At 34.6% G+C, this 23,137-nt stretch overlaps 2 protein-coding genes across 10 annotated transcripts in view; one reads left to right on the forward strand and one right to left on the reverse strand.

Annotated features, from left to right (window-relative positions):
* Positions 1–1,787: 1,787 nt before the first annotated feature.
* slc25a55a (solute carrier family 25 member 55a) lies at positions 1,788–13,199 on the forward strand. Of its 9 annotated transcripts, none has more exons than XM_005172109.5 (11): positions 1,788–1,867; positions 4,715–4,824; positions 6,170–6,295; positions 7,122–7,177; positions 7,996–8,069; positions 9,173–9,263; positions 9,343–9,461; positions 9,972–10,161; positions 10,252–10,406; positions 11,381–11,456; positions 11,571–13,199. In XM_005172109.5, the coding sequence occupies exons 7-11, from the start codon at positions 9,368–9,370 to the stop codon at positions 11,728–11,730; spliced, it is 675 nt and encodes a 224-aa protein (XP_005172166.1). In that variant the 5' UTR covers positions 1,788–1,867; positions 4,715–4,824; positions 6,170–6,295; positions 7,122–7,177; positions 7,996–8,069; positions 9,173–9,263; positions 9,343–9,367; the 3' UTR covers positions 11,731–13,199.
* The window catches only part of tspan2a (tetraspanin 2a), a 52,045-nt gene continuing 42,107 nt past the window's right edge, over positions 13,200–23,137 (reverse strand). Inside the window, 6 exon segments of the mRNA NM_001018150.1 lie at positions 13,200–15,812; positions 18,660–18,743; positions 21,096–21,152; positions 21,237–21,320; positions 21,397–21,471; positions 22,230–22,327. Of these exon segments, the coding sequence (NP_001018160.1) occupies positions 15,747–15,812; positions 18,660–18,743; positions 21,096–21,152; positions 21,237–21,320; positions 21,397–21,471; positions 22,230–22,327 (464 nt within the window). The 3' untranslated portion in view covers positions 13,200–15,746.

The following is a 23,137-nucleotide window of genomic DNA, read 5'->3' on the forward strand; positions in this document are numbered from 1 at the left end:
AGGACAATCAAAGGAAAGCGCTAACTACTGTCTGTGAAAGTGTATCATTATAGTTTCTGTAATTGCTGGAGAAAATGTCAACAATTAATGTGATTTACTAGTCTACATTGATCAATGTCAGCTGGTGTTTGTTTTACAAAGACTACTATCAAATTTACAGATCTAAAGTCAGCGGTAAACATTAATTGAGGCCTTCAGATGAAAAACCATATGAAGTCCATATTTTCACATTGTGAGAATTAGGATTTTTTTTCAGATGGATTGTCAACATAATATAATATATATTTATTTTACTTGAAGATAGACAACAAACACTTCTCAATTCTAAGGAAATAAAAGTTTTCAGTGTCAGCATTAAAAATCAAAAGTTATTGTGATTTATATCTCTCAAATGTGGAAGAACGCTATATGTCCAGTTAGTGTGGAATAACAGTATAACTCCAAATCATCAGATCACATTAGCCAGTAAATTCCTTTATTTTGATTTTATTTCAGTAACACAAACTTCAGGTTGTTATTAAGCACTTCTTTCAAGTTTATTATTATCATTTAAAAACAGAAAATAAAATATGAATAATGTACAATACATAGTCCTTCTTACAATACAGGCAATAAAAATCAAGTATTAGCAACAAATAAATAAATACATACAATGCAGACAATCGTCATAGTTAACTATTGTCGTATATTATAAAGCTGGCACAGCGAACCTGTGCATATGCTACTTAAAACTGTTCTCACGCTCTGCCATCTCACGATATAAATAAATATTATGAACATAAATATATATAAACAATATATAAAATACAATATATACAAATACAGTATATACAATTCAAATAAACTCTGTTTGCCGTAGTTTCCCAGCAGGCACACAACATCATAAGATGTTAATAATAGGTTAGAGTTAGGTCACACATACAATTATGTCACATGGTCACATTGTCACATCTCTTTTTATTTATTTATTTTTATTTTTTTGGACCTATACTGTTGTTAATCGCACTCACTCAATTGTTTACCTAAAACTAAAAATTGACTCACCATTTTATTCACTCTCAAGTGGTTCAATGTTTTTTTCTCTCTCTCTGTTAAACACAAAAGAAGACATTTTGAGGAATTTTGGAAACAGGTCGACATTGGTCGACAATAGTCTTAAAAAGAAGCTAAATAACATAACATAACACATACTTTTACATTACATTAATTTAAAAGAAATTAAAGTAACATTTAGGTTTTCATTTTTTAAAAACATTGTAATATATTACTTTTTAAAGTAACTTTACAAAACATTGTAATGACTTCCGGTTTTCTAAATTCTCAGAGCGAAACTCAAACTTGTTTGGAGCAGGGTGAGGCTGAGTAAATGACAGAAATTATTGTGTGAACTGCCCTTAAATACAGAAGAAGCACACACACTGTCATGCTTTTCACCTAGAGTTTTTAATGTATATAGAAAAATATGTAAATATTATATATAATATCATATTAGTCTTGTTGATGCTTTCTATTCTTACTCCTTTGCATTGTGTTCATCACATGCTGAGCTTTTATTCTGTAAACGTCATCGAACAAAAATACCCTCAGCCTTCTATATGGCGGATGTAATTTGACACCGCGTCCACACGCGCGCCTCGCCTTTGACTCATAGGAGGACGTTCTTTGAACTGACTGGCGAATGAATTTGCTGTATGCAAATATTCGAACATGATTGGACAAGTAAGTCTACACCCGGCACGAAAGGCCCGCCTCCCAGGTTAAAACTGAAAGGAAATTTCCATTCAATCGCTCATTCAAATTTCTTCGTCGAAGAAGGTTCTGGCAAACCGAGACTCGTAAAAATATTTGATTTCTGCTACTTTCTTAGGTAAGTTTTTTTTAAAAACCCAGCATTATGTTTTATTACTGAAATATATTTAATATATTAACTTTAAATGTTTATTTGTACAAATGGAAATATTATGCAGCCAGCTTTCCACCCATATGCTTACCGGTGTTACGGTTTAACTGGTGACCGTGTTAACTGGTGTCCCTTTCCAGATGTAAGCTATTCACGTTTGCAGATTGGCAGATTCGTCACTTTTTCACAGCAACAAAACATGTCCATACCAAATAAAGATTCTTATTACTTGGTGTCAGTGTCATTGTGTGCATTATTGATTTTAATATCTGTGTAGCAGAACAGTATATAACCAAAGTAAATAAAAAAAATTATTAGAATTGACATGTCTTTAACAGGATTCGAACCCGTGTAGTGAAAAGATTTAGCACACGTATCAGTCAACTTATCTAACTGAGCTACTCAGAACTCCAAGCGAAGCGGTCTGTTTTAGTATCTTTGTCAATTAAAACATGCCTTGCTGTGGTTGTGGACCCGTGTTAACATGTTTCCATCGATGTTAACATGTTTATATGTTGTTTAGTTACATGTACTCGCGTTAACGTGTTTCTACAAACTCTCCCGCTGATAGAATAGCTCTCTGTGACTAAACGATGCTTCATCAGTTGCTCAAACCATGTTTTTCCTTAGTTCTAGACTCATGTCTACCTGTGCCTTTGGAGTCGTGTTAAGTCGTGACCCATGCTCATACATGTAACGTAAATAAAGATTTTATCCAAAAAATGAATACAATGACGATATTATTATGCAACGTATTATGTCTAATATATATAATATATATTTCATATATAATATTATGCAACAGAATATTAGAATATTATGCAATCAGAATATAATAGTCCCATTGACTCGTGTTAGTCTGTGTCTACAAAGTTACACGAGCTGATATTTTCTCAGAACAGCTCTAAATGACTACGATGTTCCGCTAAATAAGCATACGTTATAAATCGCAGTCCCCCCACATTTTATTTTAAAGAGAATTAAAAAAATCAGGCTACATAAACAAAACTCGTATGTGGATTCGAACCTACTAACAAAAGAGAAGCATGATTGGAACATACGTGCTATCTAATTGAGCTATCAAGCACTGTTGAAACGTAAGGCTTAGCAGCTTTTAGTTATTTTATCGTATGTAGCCAAATCATGTTCATAAGTACCTTGATACAGATGTGACCAAGATCATACATTGAAATGTTGCGATTTTCAATTAATATTCTGTTGCATAATATTATATATGAAATAAATATTATATATATTAGACATAATACGTTGCATAATAATATCGTCATTGTATTCATTTTTTGGATAAAATCTTTATTTACGTTACATGTATGAGCATGGGTCACGAGTTAACACGACTCCAAAGGCACAGGTAGACATGAGTCTAGAACTAAGGAAAAACATGGTTTGAGCAACTGATGAAGCATCGTTTAGTCACAGAGAGCTATTCTATCAGCGGGAGAGTTTGTAGAAACACGTTAACGCGAGTACATGTAACTAAACAACATGTAAACATGTTAACATCGATGGAAACATGTTAACACGGGTCCACAACCACAGCAAGGCATGTTTTAATTGACAAAGATATTAAAACAGACCGCTTCGTTTAGAGTTCTGAGTAGCTCAGTTAGATAAGTTGACTGATACGTGTGCTAAATCTTTTCACTACACGGGTTCGAATCCTGTTAAAGACATGTCAATTCTAATAATTTTTTTTATTTACTTTGGTTATATACTGTTCTGCTACACAGATATTAAAATCAATAATGCACACAATGACACTGACACCAAGTAATAAGAATCTTTATTTGGTATGGACATGTTTTGTTGCTGTGAAAAAGTGACGAATCTGCCAATCTGCAAACGTGAATAGCTTACATCTGGAAAGGGACACCAGTTAACACGGTCACCAGTTAAACCGTAACACCGGTATATTTATTGTTATTCAGTTGGATCATACTTTCTTAATATGTATGTGATAGAGTTGTGTTCTGTCATATATTGACACGTATTTTATCAGCTTTACGTTAGTTTGCCGTGTAACTAACCAGGAAATTAAACCGTTAGTCAAAACCCGGCAATTCATTTCCGCTTTTCTAGAAATGCTGACTGAATTTCATTAACCGCCTTTTGAAGTGGTGCTTTCTTTCATTTATAAGTGCATTTCCCTCACTTTAGCATTGCACTATCATTATTATTATTTTATAAGTATAATAGTTAATAGTACATACATATTTAAATGCAACTGCTAAAAAATGTTAAACTATCCTATTTGTAAATAAAGAAAATTGCAATCGAAATAACATAAAATGCATGTTTATTTGCAAGCCTGAAGCAATGGGCGTGTGAGAAAGGAATGTTACTGAAGCATGTCAGGTTCTGAGTAATCTAGATAAGGTAACATTCCTTTGAGGTGAACTGGCAAAATCTAACCCTAAAGTTCTTAAAACCGCAAGCCTGTGCTGTTCCTTCTGTTTGTTTTGTTAAATTGTAAATTTTATTTGTATAATTCGACACCTTGGTTTTAATAATAATATTACATCAGTGAAAAGAAATTAATTCAATAGAGAGGGTATCCAGTTTCACTCACAAAGCCAACCCCCCTTTGAACACACTTGCGCAGTAGAGCAGATGCGCGCGCAGTTACACTAGCCGGAAGTTGCCCGTCCCTTTTGACCTTATGGGTCAGTAGTGTTTTGGACAGTGGATTAAAGCGTCATGAGATGCGTAGGAAGAGCTTATGACAGTGAGTTGTAAGTTATTTTTTTCCGGTTTTAAAGCTGTCTGTTAACAGCCCCTGTGTTTTTCCGTCAGATCTCTGCTACTGAAGTTCAGACTTCATTCACTCGATCACACAAGAAGCTCTCGACAAACTTTCCAGTTTCATCACATCGCTGAAGTTTTACCATGTCTCAACAAATCAGGTAACATTGAGGAGAGCCTGTGAATCATTAATATATAATGTTTTATTTAATCAAGTTGTTTATTTTTAGTTTTTCAGCTTGAATGTCTTTTTTGATATTAATGATTAAGCACCCTTAAGTTTATTGTATTATTACATACAGCCAAATGTTTACTACTTTTGTTATGTTGACAATTAATTTATTCAACAAGAGTTATTCTTATTATGCCATGTAATTTTAATGATTATTGACAAAAACAAACATTAGATTTACTTTTAATTGTTAAGTGTTCAATTGTAGCTTTTAAAGTTATTTTAATAGTTAAATGTTGCTCTTTTTAATGTTTATTTTCTTTTTTAATGGCATTTCATATTAATGAGTTTGATTTTGAGATTTATAATGGTTAATTTCTTTATTTTATCCTTAGTTTGTTTATTACAATTTTTATTATGTTACTATGATTGAATGCAACAAGCTACTCTGAATTTTTTTGAAGGTCATTTATTTGTAGTTGGAAATTGTTTGATGTTTAATTTTAGAAAGTGAATGTATTCTTGAAATTAATGCATTCGACAAGTTCACATAGTCCCTTTAAATTTATTACATTCAACTTATTTGAAATGATTAAATCTTCAGTGAGATTTTAATTAGTTTATTTTTAGTTTCATCTTGAATGTCTCCTGATATTATTGATTTAACTAGGGTTAGATATTATTGATTTCTTAGGCTTATTGTATTATTGCATATTGACAAATATTCACTTTTTGCTATTTTGAAGATTTATTCAAGTTATTAATTTATATAAGTCTTATTCAAGAAGATAATAGTATAGTTTTTTTATCAACATTAATTTCTCTATAGAAGCATGTAATTTATTTGACTTGATTTGACAAACTTTCGATTTACTTTTTTAGTAATTAAATGTTCAGTTGTAGCTTTGCAAGTTATTTTTATTTGTTAAATGGTCCACTTTTTAATGTTTATTTTCTTTTTTAATGGCTTGAATATGATTGTATTTAAAATATTTAATTTCTTTATAATATCCATTGTTCATTATTATTTTTATGTTCCTTTATTTTAACTTGACAAGCTATTTTGAGTATTTGATGTATTTTTGAAGTAGTTTAAGTGTTTGTATTTATAGAAAATGTAATTAATGTAAATATTTTTTGATATTAATAAATTTGACAATTTCCATATAATCCCTTTTAAATTCATTACATCCACTCCTTATTTGAAGTAATTCAATTTTAGTAGGATTGTGTACATAATTAGACTTCATATTTAGCATTTTTCAGTTTTCTTTCGTATACTTCAGACATGCCTTCATTTTATTAAAAGCATATACTTTTTTCTCTCCTTTTAGCCTCCCAGCCAAACTGATCAATGGTGGCATTGCTGGCATTGTTGGGGTCACTTGCGTGTTTCCCATCGATTTAGCCAAGACCAGACTCCAGAACCAAAGACAAGGCCAGCAAGTCTACAAGAGCATGTAAGTGCTCTTCAAACCTCTCTCAATGCTTCAAACCTTTACATTTCATAAATACATTGGCGTAGCTCAATGTCAGTCCTCACTCTGATTTGATAAGCTGGCTTGCACTGCTGGCTAATCCTTCTGGAATGTGTGATGCAGTCAGACGTTAGTTTCCGCCTGACGTGACGCTCCACCACTATGGTCACTGCATAGGCTTATAAGGATTAAGACCAGACTGTGTCCAGTAAATGATGTAAACACATACTGGACACACCGCACGTAGTGAGCATAGCACACGTGACTTTTGTTGCCAATAGAGGTTAATTTGATACACAATAGTAATAAAGTCCTTTACGTAAACAAGAACATTAAAATAATCACAAAAGTAAGAGATATTTAATAAAACTGATTAAAGTTTTAATGAAATATGCATTTTTATTTGATGTTTTTGATGAAATTTCAACCGAAACACGAAGAGAGGGTGGAACAAAGTGTAGCTGCTCCCTCTTAAAAGCAACCAATAGTCATTTGTTTTATCACCACTCTGTCAGTGCGAGCAAATGCAAATGAGAAGCGCATTGAAGTGGGCGGGGCATGACAGATACTAGAGAGCATTTGATTGGTTATGATTTGATGAGAAACTGAAGTAAGAGCTGACATGTATAAAACTCAACTTCATTTAGGTGGAAATGACAAACTACGAGCTTTACATGTTAATATCAGTTTTATATCTTCTAAACGTGAGTTTTGGAGCACACTCGCTTGTAGATATCTTAAGAAATAACAATAGGGATACTAACATATAAACCCCTTCATTATGTTAACATCTTTGTTTGTTTCTCAGGATTGACTGCCTCATCAAAACAGTACGAACTGAAGGATACTTTGGCATGTATAGAGGTAAGATTCACTCTATTGACATGTTAGATCAGCATAGACTCTTAAACGGCATGATGGGTACACCTGAATAGACCTGAGAGAATCCAGTCCATGGTTTTGGAAAATGAATTAGAGTAGATTGGCTGACGATGGATAATTAACTATTTTTTTGGCTCTTTGTAGCGCTGAAATGGCAATATTGAAGCATTTCGGTTAACTATCTTATATTAGAGAGAACTTTGGCTTGTAAATGGCCATGCTAACAGTCTAAACTTGAATACATCTTATTTTTAGCCCTCTGATTCATGTGTATTTTAACCATTCTGGATTGTATGTAAGTCAATATTGTGTGATTTGAATCTCATGCATAATTCTATACGAGTTCTCATTTTATAATGGGTATGGATATTAACACATAAGATCAAACTCCAATATTTTGACAGTCTGGGTCAGCTTGCACATTATTAAAGTATAAATTTAGACAATAAATCCTAGTTTTAATTCATGATTGTATGTTCAACGTGTAACTGCTGATCCACCCTCTTTAAATTTTACCTTTTACCTTCTATTTTTAATAGGCAAACAATATATTTAGCAAGAAATAGTTTTTGAATTCAATAATCCTCTCAAATAAATACATTTTTTGTAATGAATAATGCATCAGAGGGTAAAAATGAAGCGAGTCATGCATGTTGTTATTACATCTGGTAGATTTGGCTTGAGTTGTGCTACTATAAGTGTCCTTGAAGAGTGTTTGGAGATTGGAGTCGGTGTTTTGTGCCGGGTCTCCGTTTCTGTGAGGAATGCTGTTGTTTGCATCTGTGTTTTTCATGTTACAGACATGGGTCCCCGCTGGGATAATGAAGGCTAGCCGATAAGGCGCAGCCACGCTGGAGGCAAATCATTTATCATGGTTCTTACCCACTCTGCTTTATTACAATTAGGCACCAACTTTATTTTGATTTTATTTATTTATATAGATAATTGTTGAATAATATTATACTTATTTTGCTGCTTTTTTTTTTTATAGACTCATCTATTTTGTTTTTCATCTTCCACTTTCTTCACTCTCCTTGCTCTGGTCTCATTCAGTACTAACCCATCTTGCCATGTTCTGTTAACATCTAGAATGTTTGGTTAGATATTTTTCCACTATCACTTTACGTTCATTTTCTGTTCTGTCTTTTAAGATCAGTTTGTAATTCAAGACAGTGATATCTTAAAATAACATGGTCTCAGTTAGGACTGGGCAGTATGAAAATATTTTACCTCTGAAGTCTTTGATATGTGTTACAGTGCCTGATCTTGATAATGTAATGAGGCAAAATGCTTCACAAAATAATTTGCAGAAAAGTAACTTTACTTAGTAAAGTCGATTTGAACAACCTTGTATATAAAGGGCTGGTGTAAGTGTAAAAAAACAACCGATTTTCACTTCTTCGGTTACAAAAACTATTCAAGTTGCAGTACAAATGTAATTAAGCAACATTTGAAACCATCATTGGTTTATCTGCTCTGTTAATGCTATGGTTGGCACATTTCAAGACGTTGCTGACTGATTGTTTTCTTATTGTAGACCAATTTAATGCTGCCCTAACAGCTCTGCAAACTCTTTAATTTGACACGCTCCATGCTTCAATTGAGTATATTGTCATACTACACAGCCCTAATGTCAGTCTCTTTCTGGAATGTGCCTGCATTCACTTGTCTCACTATATTCATCTCAATGTTCTGCCTATTTCTGTACTACCTGTTATGTACTAGTTATTTAGTTTTTTGTTTTCATATCATGTAAAATCCCCCTCCATCATCATCATCATCATCTTACAGTTCTGTTATAAGCTTTGCTTATTTTTCAGTCCGTTAGTGGTATTTTAGTCTTCCTACTGTTTGAATGGTATTTGATAAGGTCATGTTGTACATTTATATCTGGTTTGATGGTGGTGGGGAATGTGTTTGCTGCTGATCTGTGATCAGTTGTGGTTTTCTTTAACCCTCTGTTTGTTTGTCTTTTAGGAGCTGCGGTTAATCTTACCCTGGTCACTCCTGAGAAGGCCATCAAACTGGCAGCGAATGACTTCTTCCGGTGCCACCTCTCTAGAAATGGGTACGTTTGCTTCTACTGCGTTTGGTGAAGCATTAAAAGGGCTGCAGAACATCTAAATCTTCATTTTGCTGTTTTACAGGAGAGGGCTGAATGTATTTAAAGAGATGTTGGCTGGATGTGCTGCTGGCATGTGCCAGGTTATCGTTACTACTCCAATGGAGATGCTGAAAATTCAACTGCAGGATGCTGGGAGACTCGGTGGGTTCACTCTCTTATCAGTGCAGAAATTCTTTCATTTACATCAATTTGTGCCTTTTGTCCAAAACAACCCTTCATTGTGGGATTGATATATTTTATCAGTAATTACCAACATTACCCCATTATTTCTCAGAGTAACGTCTCTGTTGTAATCTGTTCCACTAGAACGTATCGGTCAACATTTGAAGTAGATCAAGATAAGTGTATGTAAATAGTCTAACACGATTGCACAACACCTGTTATGTCCTAGGATAGTTTAGAAAATCTTTTGATCCTCTTCAAATGTTGACCACTGTACATCACAGGCAGAGCCACACCACCCTATTATGTAATTGAGCAGAACAATAGTTGTTTTTCCAGAAAGTTCTCTTTTGGCATGTTGATTCACACTTCTGAAATGAGCACTTTTTAGCTTGGCTTTGTTCATAGTGGTAGTGTTTAGCCTTTACGGTTCTCACTGAGATGTGTTGAGTTACGCTAGAATAACTTTTGTGATCCTCATATTCCCAGCTGCCCAGCAGAGAAAGCCAGGCCTCATTCCTCCTACCAGACTGGCTGCGAACACTGTGCTGTGCCGCTCATACAACGTGGTTCCCAATTCATCAGCCAGAGCCGTATCTGCAACCCAGATCGCTAGAGAGCTGCTGCACACTCAGGGCATTCAGGGGCTCTATAAAGGCCTCGGAGCAACTCTGCTGAGGTGATGCATGCTAAAATCTCTGCTCTAAATGTCGACATGCACACTAATGACAGTGTAAATTAACATGTGGTCTTTTTTTCACTCTTTTAGAGATGTGCCTTTCTCGATCGTCTACTTCCCCCTCTTTGCAAATCTGAACAAGTTGGGCAAACCCTCCCCTGATGAGGCGGCGCCATTTTATTGGTCCTTCATCTCTGGATGTGTTGCAGGCTCAACAGCTGCTGTTGCTGTCAATCCATGTGATGGTAAGAGGATTTTTTTTTCTCTCCCTTTCGTATTTCGCTCTTTAGCAGTGAATTAAAGTGCCCATCCACTTAAAAGTTTTGTTTGGCTTTAACGTGTAATTTATTCAAAGAAATAATGTCAGCTTTCTTCATTTAACTCTTTAAAAAATAGTTTAAGTAAAATAAGATGAATTATTTAAAATGCAGAATAAAAGTTTCTGTGTTTGAATGTTAATAATGAGCTCTATCTATCTCTAAATATATATATATATATATATATATATATATATATATATATATATATGTGTGTGTGTGTTATTTTTTATATATATATTTATTTATTCATTATTATTGCTCTTTAGATTTTTAATTGTTTTTTATTTATGATTATTAAAAAATTTATTTATTATTTTTATTTGTTTTAATTTCTTTATTTTGTATTTTTATTTTTGTTTGTTCAGTTGTAAAAAAATTTATTGTTTTAATAAATTTTTCATATATTTTTTATTTATTATTATTGTAATTTAGATTATTTATTTTTATTCATTATTAATTCTTATTGTTTTAAATTCTTTTTTTTTATTTATTTTTATTAGTTTTAATTTCTTTATTTTGTATTGATCTTTTATGTATTATTTTGATCTATTTTTAATTTATTTTTATTTAAATTATTTATTATTTTTATTTTCTTTAGTTTTTTATTTATCTTTATTTTTTTTCATTTATTTATCTTTATAGATTTTTATAATTATTTTTGAATTATTAATTAATTTATTTTTTATTTATTTAATTAATTTTTTTTTTTTTTTTTACTTTATTATAATTATTTCTTTATTCCTAAAATACTTTGCATCTGATATAATATGTATGCAAATATGTATTTTACCACACTTGTAAAGTGCTAAATGTTTCAAAATGCACCTTGATAATGCTTAAATTTGACTCTGGAAAAGCTGTAAGAGCCCTGATGCCTCACTATTGTTGTTTCTGTGCAGTGGTAAAGACCAGACTGCAGTCTCTGAGCAAAGGAGCCAATGAGGATACCTACAGCGGCATCGTTGACTGTTTCAGGTGATTGATCAATCCTGTTACTGTTATATTACCTTTAAACAGATCTCCAGTTGTGAAATGTGAGTGCATCATCTACCCTGCATGACGTTTTCCTTTATTTCTTCACTTCTGCAGTAAGATCATGCGGCGTGAAGGCCCGTCTGCTTTCCTGAAGGGTGCGGGTTGCAGAGCGCTAGTCATCGCGCCGCTCTTCGGCATCGTGCAGGTCATGTACTTCCTCGGCGTGGGAGAGTTTATCGTGAGCCAGACCCAGCTAAAGCTAATCTCTGACTGAACACACATCGCTACCTCAGAGCGCAAGAGACTGTACATTACACAACAGAAGATAAACATTAATCAAGATGGCGGCGGAGGAGGAGATGCCAAGAGAACGGCAGCTTCTGCTCTGGTTTGCGTTCCTGTGAGTTTTTAAACCAGCCTTACCGCACTTCCTCTATGGTTTACAGGCTTATCTGATGAGCCGTGATGAGCCAGCATTTTGCACTTGTTGGTAAGGCATGTGTCTGGAGGAGAGAGAGCGCTTTAACACACGATTATGTTTTTTCTAGAAGCATATGTGAAAGTTTCCCCTCAGTGAGGGAGACCGGTGTCGCTGTCAAGACACTGACTTCTTCCTTTTCTCTCTCTTTTCCATCTGTTCTCTTTGTACAAATTCTTTTTGTATTGAACTGTCTCTTCTTTCCTACTCAGTTCCTGTATTTGTCAGTCTTTCTCTGTTTTCAGTGTCTAAACTTGAATCGAGTTACTTGAAATGCTTTTAAAGCCTTCAGAGTTTGTAACTCTCTAGTTTTAGGGAATGTCATTGACCTTTTATTCTGTTTGGTACTATCACATGCGCGCGCACACACACACTCTCTTTCTTGCTACATTTGAGTTTGTAAAAAGAGCTGATTTGGGTGAAAGTGTGTGAGGTGCAGTCTAAAATTCAGGATTATTTTGATGACTACCGAAAACAGGCATTTGATGCATATCGTATTTATGCAAGATTTTGTCACTTTGAAGACATGATATTATTATTTTCCATTACATGGACCAGTATGTTACAACTGTAGCTTTCTGGATTTTTCAACCACCAAAAGCATGGGTCATATTTTCAGTTTTTAGGTCATGTGTTTGTCTTAAAGGTGCAGTATGTAAGTTTGACACTCTATTTTGATCCAGAAATACCGAATTTAACCACTAACGCAAGTGCAGGTTGCCAGATTGTTGACACCAACAGGAACGAGTCTGACTTGTTTAAATTATGTTTAAAATAAAAGTAACGGCATGTGATAGTGTCCCAGGGGTTGCATTTCGGTCACGAATGCATACTTTGAGAGCCTTTCTAAGTAAATGAATGAAACGCACAGCTTTCCACCAAGGCAACCTGGAGTGCTGAAATATTGGCTAAACTGACAGGGGGGAGGTTAATAAGACCAAAACACAGACAGCCGTTACAGCATGTAACAAACATTTTCAAAGCAGAATATCTGACCTCAGCATTGTTTTTCAGAAAATAAGACTGTTCTGTTAGCATGTTTCTGAAATTCCTGCAAACATATGGTATTTATAAGTATATTAAGTATTAGAAGAGTCAAAAACGAACATACAGCACCTTTAAACGTACATGATGTGCAAAGTCTTGTCAGTTTGAGGTTCCCGGACTGTTTATTTGTCTACAGTATTAACATTAACTCATGAATATTCCTGTTCTGCTGAAATGGTATTAATCAACACTGCGAAAATAAAAACCAATCAAATGTGTTTGTGTGAGCTGTTTTATTGTTTGACCATATTTCCTCATTTCAAAGCTATTTACATGCAACGCGGTGCTATAAAAATAAGCATGAACCCAAAACTGCAAACATGTTTATAACGGGGCTTTTGTCAGTTATAAAGGCACATGACTACTAGTGGGTCAAACATTACTCAAAACTCACAGAAGCAAAATATAAAAAGGGAAAAACAGTGTAAGATATGTTTGATCTCCCAGTAATAAACTGCTGCTTCAACTTTAACAGATGCAAAATCAGCCACTTGTGGAAAATAACACGCATTACCCAGGAGCCTCGTCTGGCCGCTCTCGAGTCAAAGCTTCACACATGAGCTGCAGTTTATGCACTATTTTATAAACAAGGTCCCCGATTTGCACACCAAACAAAAAGATTACAAGGGCGATGCTTGAGTCAAAATTAATCAACTTTTTTTTTTTTTTGATGGACCAACATATTTTGAAGTCTGAATATTCAGTTTTCTATAAGCAGCTTTTTATTTTCAGCGCTGCAATTGTTACGATTAGGGCTGCATGATATTGGAAAAATCTGACATTGTGATATTTTTTGATTTTGCGATATAAATACAACTTGACCAGACTGAATCTCTATTAGGAAAGAATTTATAATGTTCAATTGTGATGATTCTGCAGTGGGAGTGATCTCCATCAAATCTAACAGACAATCTCTACCTTTTTTTTAAGGGTCTCCCGACACGTTGCTATTTGCAGTGCATTTCTGTATTTGCATGTGTTGTGAGTATTTTCATGCATTAAGTCTATAAATACAATCAGAAAAAAGATCCAATTGAAATCAAGACTATGCAGTATTATTTTACATCTGATTATTCAGTTACTGTACACCTGAATACATTTCCACTCCTCAGAAAACAATAAAAACCCTGTTTATTTAATTAGTTTCTTTTTCTTTATTGAACTTGTAGATTGTTTATTATAATTTATGCACTCATATACAGAATCATCCCAATCAATCTAAATTTGAAATTGTTTCCAAATGTTTATTCAGCTCATGTAGTGAAATTGTATTCATATCACAATATAAAACGCAGAATAACAAAAATATCGCACTGTTTGATTATTTTAATATGCAGTCCTACTACATGTATCATTACTTTTTGCAATGTCTTAAATGGCTATTTATACGTCTTGTAGGCCATATTTTTCTTTATTAATATTAACCAATCACCGATTAGATATCTGCAACATCATAAATAACATCGTTTTGATTAAAAACATTTACAAAACTTACAAAATCAAGTGTTTTACTCTGAGTTCAAGTTGACTTGAGGCATCTTTCTCATGCTCAATCCTTGGCTTCATTCAGTATCTATATATGATGAGGCAAAATTACAAGAACCAATTATTAATAACCAGCGAAACACAATCAACATATGACCCATCAACATCTATTAGCGCAGAAAACGGTCTAGTTCACTCAATAAATAATTAAAAGAAGAGGAGAAGCGGGCGATCAGTGAAAAGCGTATTTACATCAGTGAGTAAAAGTCCAAACAATAAAAGTCTGAAATTAATTCAAGACTCAGGACACACACACACAAAATCTCTATATTAAAGGCATATTTCAACCCTAAATTGAGCAAACCCTCCCTCAAAATGCAGTTTACTTCATTATCCACAGACTAGCCAAGATGGAGGTTTATCTTTAGTAGAACAGAAATGATTTTAGGGTAAACCGTCTTCATAAAATGGCACTTTAATGCTAAAAATAAAAACAATCAGTCAAGAAAGTGTTCATATTGTTAGGCCTATATCAGGGGGTGTCCAAACTCGGTCCTGGAGGGCCGTTGTCCAGTAGATTTTAACTCCAACTTGTCTCAACACACCGATAAGGATGTTTCTAGAAAGTCTAGATCAGGGCTGTCAAACTCAATTCTTGGAGGGCCGAAGCCCTGCACAGTTTAGTTCCAACCCTTCTCCAACACACTTACCTGTAGGTTTCATACAAGCCTGAAGGACTCAATTAGTTTGATCAGGTGTGTTTAATTAGGGTTGGAACTAAACTGCAGAGCTGCGGCCCTTTGGAACTGAGTTTGACACCTGTGCTCTAGATAGAGCTTGATTAGCTAGTTCATGCGTGTCTGATTGGAATTGAAACTAAACTTTGCAGCACACCGGCAATCCGGGACCGAGTTTGGGCACTCCAGGCCTATATCCTTGATTTGTTTAAACTAAAAAAAGTGATCTACATATTGGAAGCCATTTTGAGTTATTTTGGGTGAAGTGTCCCTTTAAGAGAGATCAGGTTTAAATTAAAGAACAGTACTGCGCTGTGTGGAATGTTCCCCGTGTGCTGCTTCAGTAATAAATAATGGAAGAGGAAATTAAAGTACTGGTTAATGTGGTTACAGCAGGCGTCCATGCAGTGGAGCTGATCTTCAATGCAAGAACAGAAAGACAGAAAGGATCGGAGACAGAATGCTGAACGCCGCACGGCCTTATGGGAGATCCGGATGGGCTCTGAAACAGTCCAAGTGGGCGAGCGGGAAAACCAGATGGTCCTAAATGACCTCTCTGCTGTTTCTGATAGCGCAGCATAAGACCATGCTGAAGATCATGCCGATCACCTGCACAACACACACACACACACACACACACACACACACACACACACACACACACACACACACACACACACACACACACACACACACACACACACACACACACACACACACACACACACACACACACACACAGATCATGTTCACATTCATCAACACTCCAACATTACTGCAGTACCAGCGTTATACAGTTGCAGTTACATTTTTTTTTTCTTTTTTTAACCCCATAAAGCCGCACATATTATATTTGATACACGAGTTTCTAAGACGTATATAACATCAACCTGATCAATACTTTGTTTAAAAACCTGTTGTACATGATGTTAACGCCATCTTGTGGCTGAATGTACTGCTTTTGTAATTAAAATCATAATTGTTTTGAGCAAAAAGTTGCCTGATGTATCAAATGGGATACAAAATAAATGTCATGAAAAAAATTATATGGTAATTTTTATTTTTTTTATTTTGCTTAATGGTTTAATAAACATCCCAAAACCAGAAAATCTGAATTTTCTGACTCTTTTTTGAAATGTCAGGTCTTACAGTGTTAAATATTTCCCAACTGATGTTTAACAGAGCAAGGAAATGTTCACAGTATGTCTGATAATATGTTTTCTGGAGAAAGTCTTATTTGTTTTATTTTGGCTAGAATAAAAGCAGTTTTTATTTTTTTAAACACCATTTTAAGGACAAAATTATCAGACCATTTAAGATATATCTTTTCAATAGTCTACAGAACAAACCATCGTTATACAATAACTTGCCTAATTACCCTAACCTGCCTAGTTCACCTAATTAACCTAGTTAAGCCTTTAAATGTCACTTTAAGCTGTATAGAAGTGTCTTAAAAAATATCTAGTCAAATATTATTTACTGTCATCATGACACAGATAAAATATATCAGTTATTAGAGATGAGGTATTAAAACTATTATGCTTAGAAATGTGTTGGGGGAAATAAATCTCTCCGTTAAACTGAAATAAGGGGGAAAAAATTCAGGGGGGCGAATAATTCTGACTTCAACTGTATGTCTAGGGAAGATGTTATATCTTCTTATATTATGTTTCCTTGAGGAAAAGGAAAGGAGGCTTATCACAGCACTTTGCAAAATCTGTTACTTTGTAAATAATATGAGCCATCCATGTTAATTTAAGAAATGTTCATCCCATTCATGTAGATGTGCTTATTTTCAATGGGCTGTTTTATATTTTGAGTTTCCACATGGCAGACGAATATTTGATATTGTTTTAGGTTTAATTGTGTACTTTATTGATTGATTCTTTGTGTTTTGAATGTATTCAACATGTAAATGTATTTGTCATATGTCGTAGTTTATCTTCTCAGTGTTTAAGTTAGTTTGTGAACAGCTAGCTTGCTATTAATTTAGCAGTAGCCACACTCACATTATCTTGTTATAATTGAATATTCACTGTAATCCGGAAAGTTATTTTGTGATGTGTTTTTTGTGGGAAAGTTGTCGCAGGGCCGTTTCTCACATGAAAGTGACAAATTTGGGAAAGGAGTCCATTTCATGGAAAACTAATCTGTTTGACTCTGGTGTCCTCCAGACATTTATGTAAGCAAATACGTTTAAATCTATACTTGCATCTACAATCACATGTATCTGCTTGTTTGGCGCCATCTTGTGACTGAATAATCTGTAAATTAGTATGTGCCTTATTCCACCAGTTTCGTTTCTGTCAGCTTTGCGTTTGTGACTGTTTAACGCCATCTTGTGGCTGAATGTGCCGCTTCAGCTTCACTTCTGTTTCTGACAGAAACAGAAAAAAGCATTGCGTTTGATAAAATATTTCATAAATATTAGGCTCAAAACAACTTCTAATAATTATGTTTTGTTATGCATGTACAGTACAGTACATGTTTTTGCAGAATAAAAGCCCTTCAAACTAGGCATGGGACAATAACCATTTTCAAGGTATACTGTGGTTTGGATAGTAAAGGTTTTAAAACCGCCAAAATATTCCATAATACACTTCCAAAGGTATGTGTAATGTTAAAAATTTTTTAGGACAATAGTATCTCCAGCAGAAAAGACATCCAAATATTCCGTCTTAAATTGTGAAGAAATCTGTGCTTGTGAAACTAATGAAGACAGCAGAAGTCAATGATTCATTTTCATTATCCAGCCTGACATGTTTACTGCTCCAAAATATTTTAAATGCTTCACAAAATAAAATATATTCTGTTCAAAGGGGAAAAGGGAATTTTGTTTTTTGACCAGACATTTAAAAATAACTTATTTTAGAGCAGTAATCAGAACACTGTGATATTTTTTATCCAAGGTTATCATACCGTCCGAATCTTATACCAGCCCATACCTACTTTAAACACACTTCATTCTGCGATGACAACTACTGGATGCACTTTTACATATGCACTGGGGTCCCTTTCTAACCTGGAAGAGATGTGCGAATTTATTTTATAATCTTTATGACATATATGTTAATTTTGCATAATTATGTAGCAAATTGTGGAATTATGGTCATGTAGCATATTAGGGTCATTTTAAATCCAAATATGTATTAACCAGAACTCTGTTTTGTTAAAGGATCAATTAAGTTCTGCCAGTGTCAGAGATAATGACAAATATTATGTCACTTTACTAAATCTAACTTTATCTGCATACTTGTGTGGGGCGATATACACTATATTTGGCATAAAATAACTGATTTGAAATCTCAAAAGACCTCAAAATATAATGTTTATATTAATTTTTAAATATTAATGATATTATAACCATTTCTGTAAAAATGAACATTTTCTTTAAAGCTGCAACTTTTCAAGCAAAACATTTTACAAAAAGCGTTTTTTAAAAGACATTTTCATTACCATAACTCCAGCGATGCCAATGCCAACATATCCAATTATGAAGAGCTTTTCATTGAAGAAATCTTCTATAGCCTGAACACAATCCTGCAACAACGGCAAAAACACACATTTAACCAGTTGAGTTTATTCAATGAAATGTTCATTTATCAAAACTATTTAAACTCATACAAACAAAATGTGTAGTACTACAGAAAACAAATATAATATTATTATGGTTAATATTCAAATGTTTAAATAAATTAAAATTACTCTTAAAATTGAAAAGGTTTACAAAGTTTAATTCATGAGAAAAAGTAAAAAAGCACCTATAATATTCCAAATGATCACGTGACACTGAAAACAGCCATAATGATGGCAATAGAAATAAATTACATTTGAAACATTACAATTGCAGACAAAATAATTAGGTAATTTTTTAAAATTGTCCAAAGGATGAAAAACAAAGGAATTCTTTTTAGTATTAAATATGTTTTTCAGGAACAAATCTTATTTCTTATATATACACTTTATTAGGTACACCTGTCCAATTTTTTGTTAATGAAAATTTCTAAACAGCCAATCCCATGGCACCAATTCAATGCATTTAGGCATGTAGACCTCAAGAGGATCTGCTGCAGTTCAAACCGAGCATCAGAATATCAAAGAAAGGTGATTTAAGTGACTTTGAACGTGGCATGGTTGTTGGTGCCAGACGGGCTGTTCTGAGTGTTTCAGAAACTGCTGATCTACTGGGATTTTCACGCACAACCATCTCTAGGGTTTGCAGAGAATGGTCCGAAAAAGAGAAAATATCCAGTGAGCGGCAGTTCTGTGGAAGCAAAATGCCTTGTTGATGCCAGAGGTCAGGAGAGACTGGCCAGACTGGTTCAAGCTAATAGAAAGACAACAATAACTCAAATAATCACTCATTACAAACAAGGTCTGCAGAAGAGCATCTCTGAATGCACAACATGTCCAACCTTGAGGCGGATGGGCTACAGCAGCAGAAGACCAGCTAAGAATAGGAAATTGAGGCTACAATTCACACAGGCTCACCAAAATTGGACAATAGAAGATTGGCAAAAGCGTTGCCTGGTCTGATGAGTCTCGATTTCTACTGACCCATTCAGATGGTAGGGTCAGAAATTGGTGCCAACAACATGCAGCAACGGTTCAGGCAGGTGGTGGTGGTAGTGTAAAGGTGTGGGGGATATTTTCTTTGCTCACTTTGGGCCCATTAGTACCAATTGAGCATCGTGTCAACGCCACAGAATACCTAAGTTTTGTTGCTGACCATGTCCATCCCCCTACACCACAGGGTACCCATCTTCTGATGGCTACTTCCTGCAGGATAATGCACCATTTCATAAAACATGAATCATCTCAGACTGGTTTCGTAAACATGAAAATGAGTTCACTGTACTTAAATGGCCTCCACAGTCCCCACTTTTCAATTAAATAGAGCACATTTGGGATGTGGTGGAACGAGAGATTCACATTATGGATGTGCAGCTGACAAATTTGCAGCAACTGTGTGATGCGATCAAGTCAATATGGACCAAAATCTCTGAGGAATGCTTCCAGTACCTTGTTGAATCTATGCCATGGATTAAGGCAGTTCTAAATGCAAAAGTAGGTCCAACCCAGTACTAGTAAGGTGTACCCAATAAAGTGGCCAGTGAGTGTAGTTTACATTACATACAGTATATAAAACCTTTAAATGTCACTTTAAGCTGAATAGTAGTATCTTGAAAAAATCTCTAGTAAATTAGTAAGTACTGTCATCATGGCAAAGAGAAAAGAAATCAGTTACGTGTTAAAAATCTCTCTGCTAACCAGCAGCTTTGGAAATATTTAAGTTACAATTTCATATGAGGTCTGATCATTCTTTCAACTGTATAAATAGAAAACCTGTAATATTTCAATGTATTTATATTTCTGGATATCAAATGCTACCTAGGTGAAGAGGCTTCTATCAAAAACATCACACGCATACATTTAAATACATTGATGCATTTAAACCCACACAGCAGCAGCGCTGCTATGGAGCTTCTCAAAGTCTCAATTCAAAGGCCAAAATCTGAATGTATCAATGTCAAAGGTCTGGAACATTCATTCATTTTTCTTCAGCTTAGTCCCTTATTTATCAGGGGTCACCACAGTGGAATGAACCACCAACTATTTCAGCATGATTACACAGCAGATTCCTTTCCAGCTGTAACTCAGTACTGGTAAATGGTAAACACCCATACACTCTCGCTTTCTCAAAACCGGGAAACCCACATGAACACGGAGAGAACATGCAAACTCCACACTATAATGCCAACTGGCCCAGTAACCTTCTTGCTGTAAGGCGACAGTGCTAACCACTGAGCCACAGTGCTTGTAAAATCAGAATTGGCCATGAACAATCACGATTGGTGGGATTTTACCGCAATAAAATAAACTTGAACATACTTTATTGCCTTCAGTGCACGTCTCAATCGGAGAAGACTCGGTCCCGCAGCAATCCAGCTGTAAAACAAGAATAAACATTATTATGGGTACAGATGATTTTCATTACTAACATTAATCTAGAAACACCAATGCTCGACTCACCACAGAGTGAAACGCGGAGGTGATAACAGTTCCGTTCTCCATCTTTGTAGCTGATTCATAGTAGTTTTGGACCTCTTTAATGATCTATAAACACACGAGTGAGGATCAGTTAACTTCATAGTTATGCTCAATGAACCGAGAAATACAATGTGTTAAATACCTGATCTTTATTAAGAAAGCCAAAGACTCCAGCAGCGACTTCTGCACCAAAGATCAACAAGAGACAAGCGAAGAACTGAACACGGAAGGAAAGAGACTTTAGTTTTTCAGTTTCAACTGCAAAATTTGCAGCATCACATCACAGGGGGTGTTGTCGCGCGCATTCTAATCTGTTGTGTTGTTGCGCACGTACTGTAAAGCGGGGAGGGGGGTTGAGCACACGTACTCAAGATCAGTGTTGTCGTGCGCCTGCTGAAGGGCGGGACGAACTGTGTGTCGCGTCGCAGGGGCACTTTTGATCATATAACTATATATATAGTTTAAGGCAAAATTAATAGCTTTCCTGTGAAAGTTTAATTCTTTTAAAAAATATTTCCCAAGTGCTGTTTAACAGAGAGAAGATTTTTTTTCAACACATCATTAAACATAATAGTTTTAAATAGTTAAATTTAGTTAAATTTCCTATAAGAGCTAATAATAATAACTTTAAAATTGATTTAAAGTTTTAACAGCCAAACAACAAAAAAAGCCTTCCCCCAGAAGAAAGAAATATTATATAAATACTGTGAAAACGTTCTTGCTCTGTTAAACATCATACATTTAGGGTCATACAGGAGAGTTAGGCGTTACATGTATTATAAAGTAAATGATCAATTCTGAGTTCATGTTGACTTTAAATGCATCAGTGTTATCCAAAAAGTGCTTATGGGCAGATGTGTTGTTGTATAAATAACAAAAGTGAGCAGACACAATATTTAGTCTTGGAGTAAGCAGCAGATGAGAATCATCAAAGAGGTGTGTTTGTTGATTTCCTGTTGCACAGTTCTTACCCACCGATCCCAGAAGACACTGTGACTCCCTCACGGCCCCGAAACAGCCGAAAAAGCCCACTATCATCATGATCCCACCTGCTCCGATCAGGATATACACCGCTGAAAACAACAGAGAGATCAGTCAAACCTAGCATGCAGTTCACTTCAGGACCACACGATGGCATGAACACTTCAGTGTGATGAGATCATTTGCTCATGATGACTGTAACAGTGAACATTTACTGTAAATACAACCGAGATTGTGTCTAAATCTGATATTCCCAATTTAAATTTTATCTTTCGTAGCTAGAATGTTGAACCAATTGATCATGTTTTTGTCAAATGCCCATGTTAAAGTGTTTTGGTCTGATTTATTTATTTTTACATCAAAATGTAAGTTTAACATTGATTTTGCCATGTGTGATATAATTCGTTACTTTTTTCATGATAGACATAACATAAATTTTATAGGCAATTAATTTACATTGATGGATAAATATTATATTCACAAATGCAGGGGTGCCAAAACTTTTCCGTATGAAGGGCCTAAAACCAAATATCATTGAGAGCCGTAGGTCGAAGATAAATATATACCAAACTATATTACATTACAGCTGCTACAGATAATTTCCTAATTTATTTTATAATATTTAAAAATAAATAGGAAACATAATTTTGATCCGTATTAACTAAATGCAGTAATGACACCTTACTGCAATAAAAACATAAACAATCACATTTATAACACAGTGGAGTTCAGTGCTGGATACACTAGTCAAGCAGAATTTACCTTTGCCTTGATTTGCTCTGCAAGGTCTCTGCATTGTCTTCTATCCGTCATGTGACTGTATGTACATTTTAAACTAAAACTACTACATTTAAATTGAAGCATTTAATTACAGCTAACTTTTTTTGTTGTAGCTTAACAAT

This window comes from Danio rerio, chromosome 6 (genome assembly GCF_049306965.1).
Source record: "Danio rerio strain Tuebingen ecotype United States chromosome 6, GRCz12tu, whole genome shotgun sequence".
NCBI classification, from domain to species: Eukaryota; Metazoa; Chordata; class Actinopteri; order Cypriniformes; family Danionidae; genus Danio; species Danio rerio.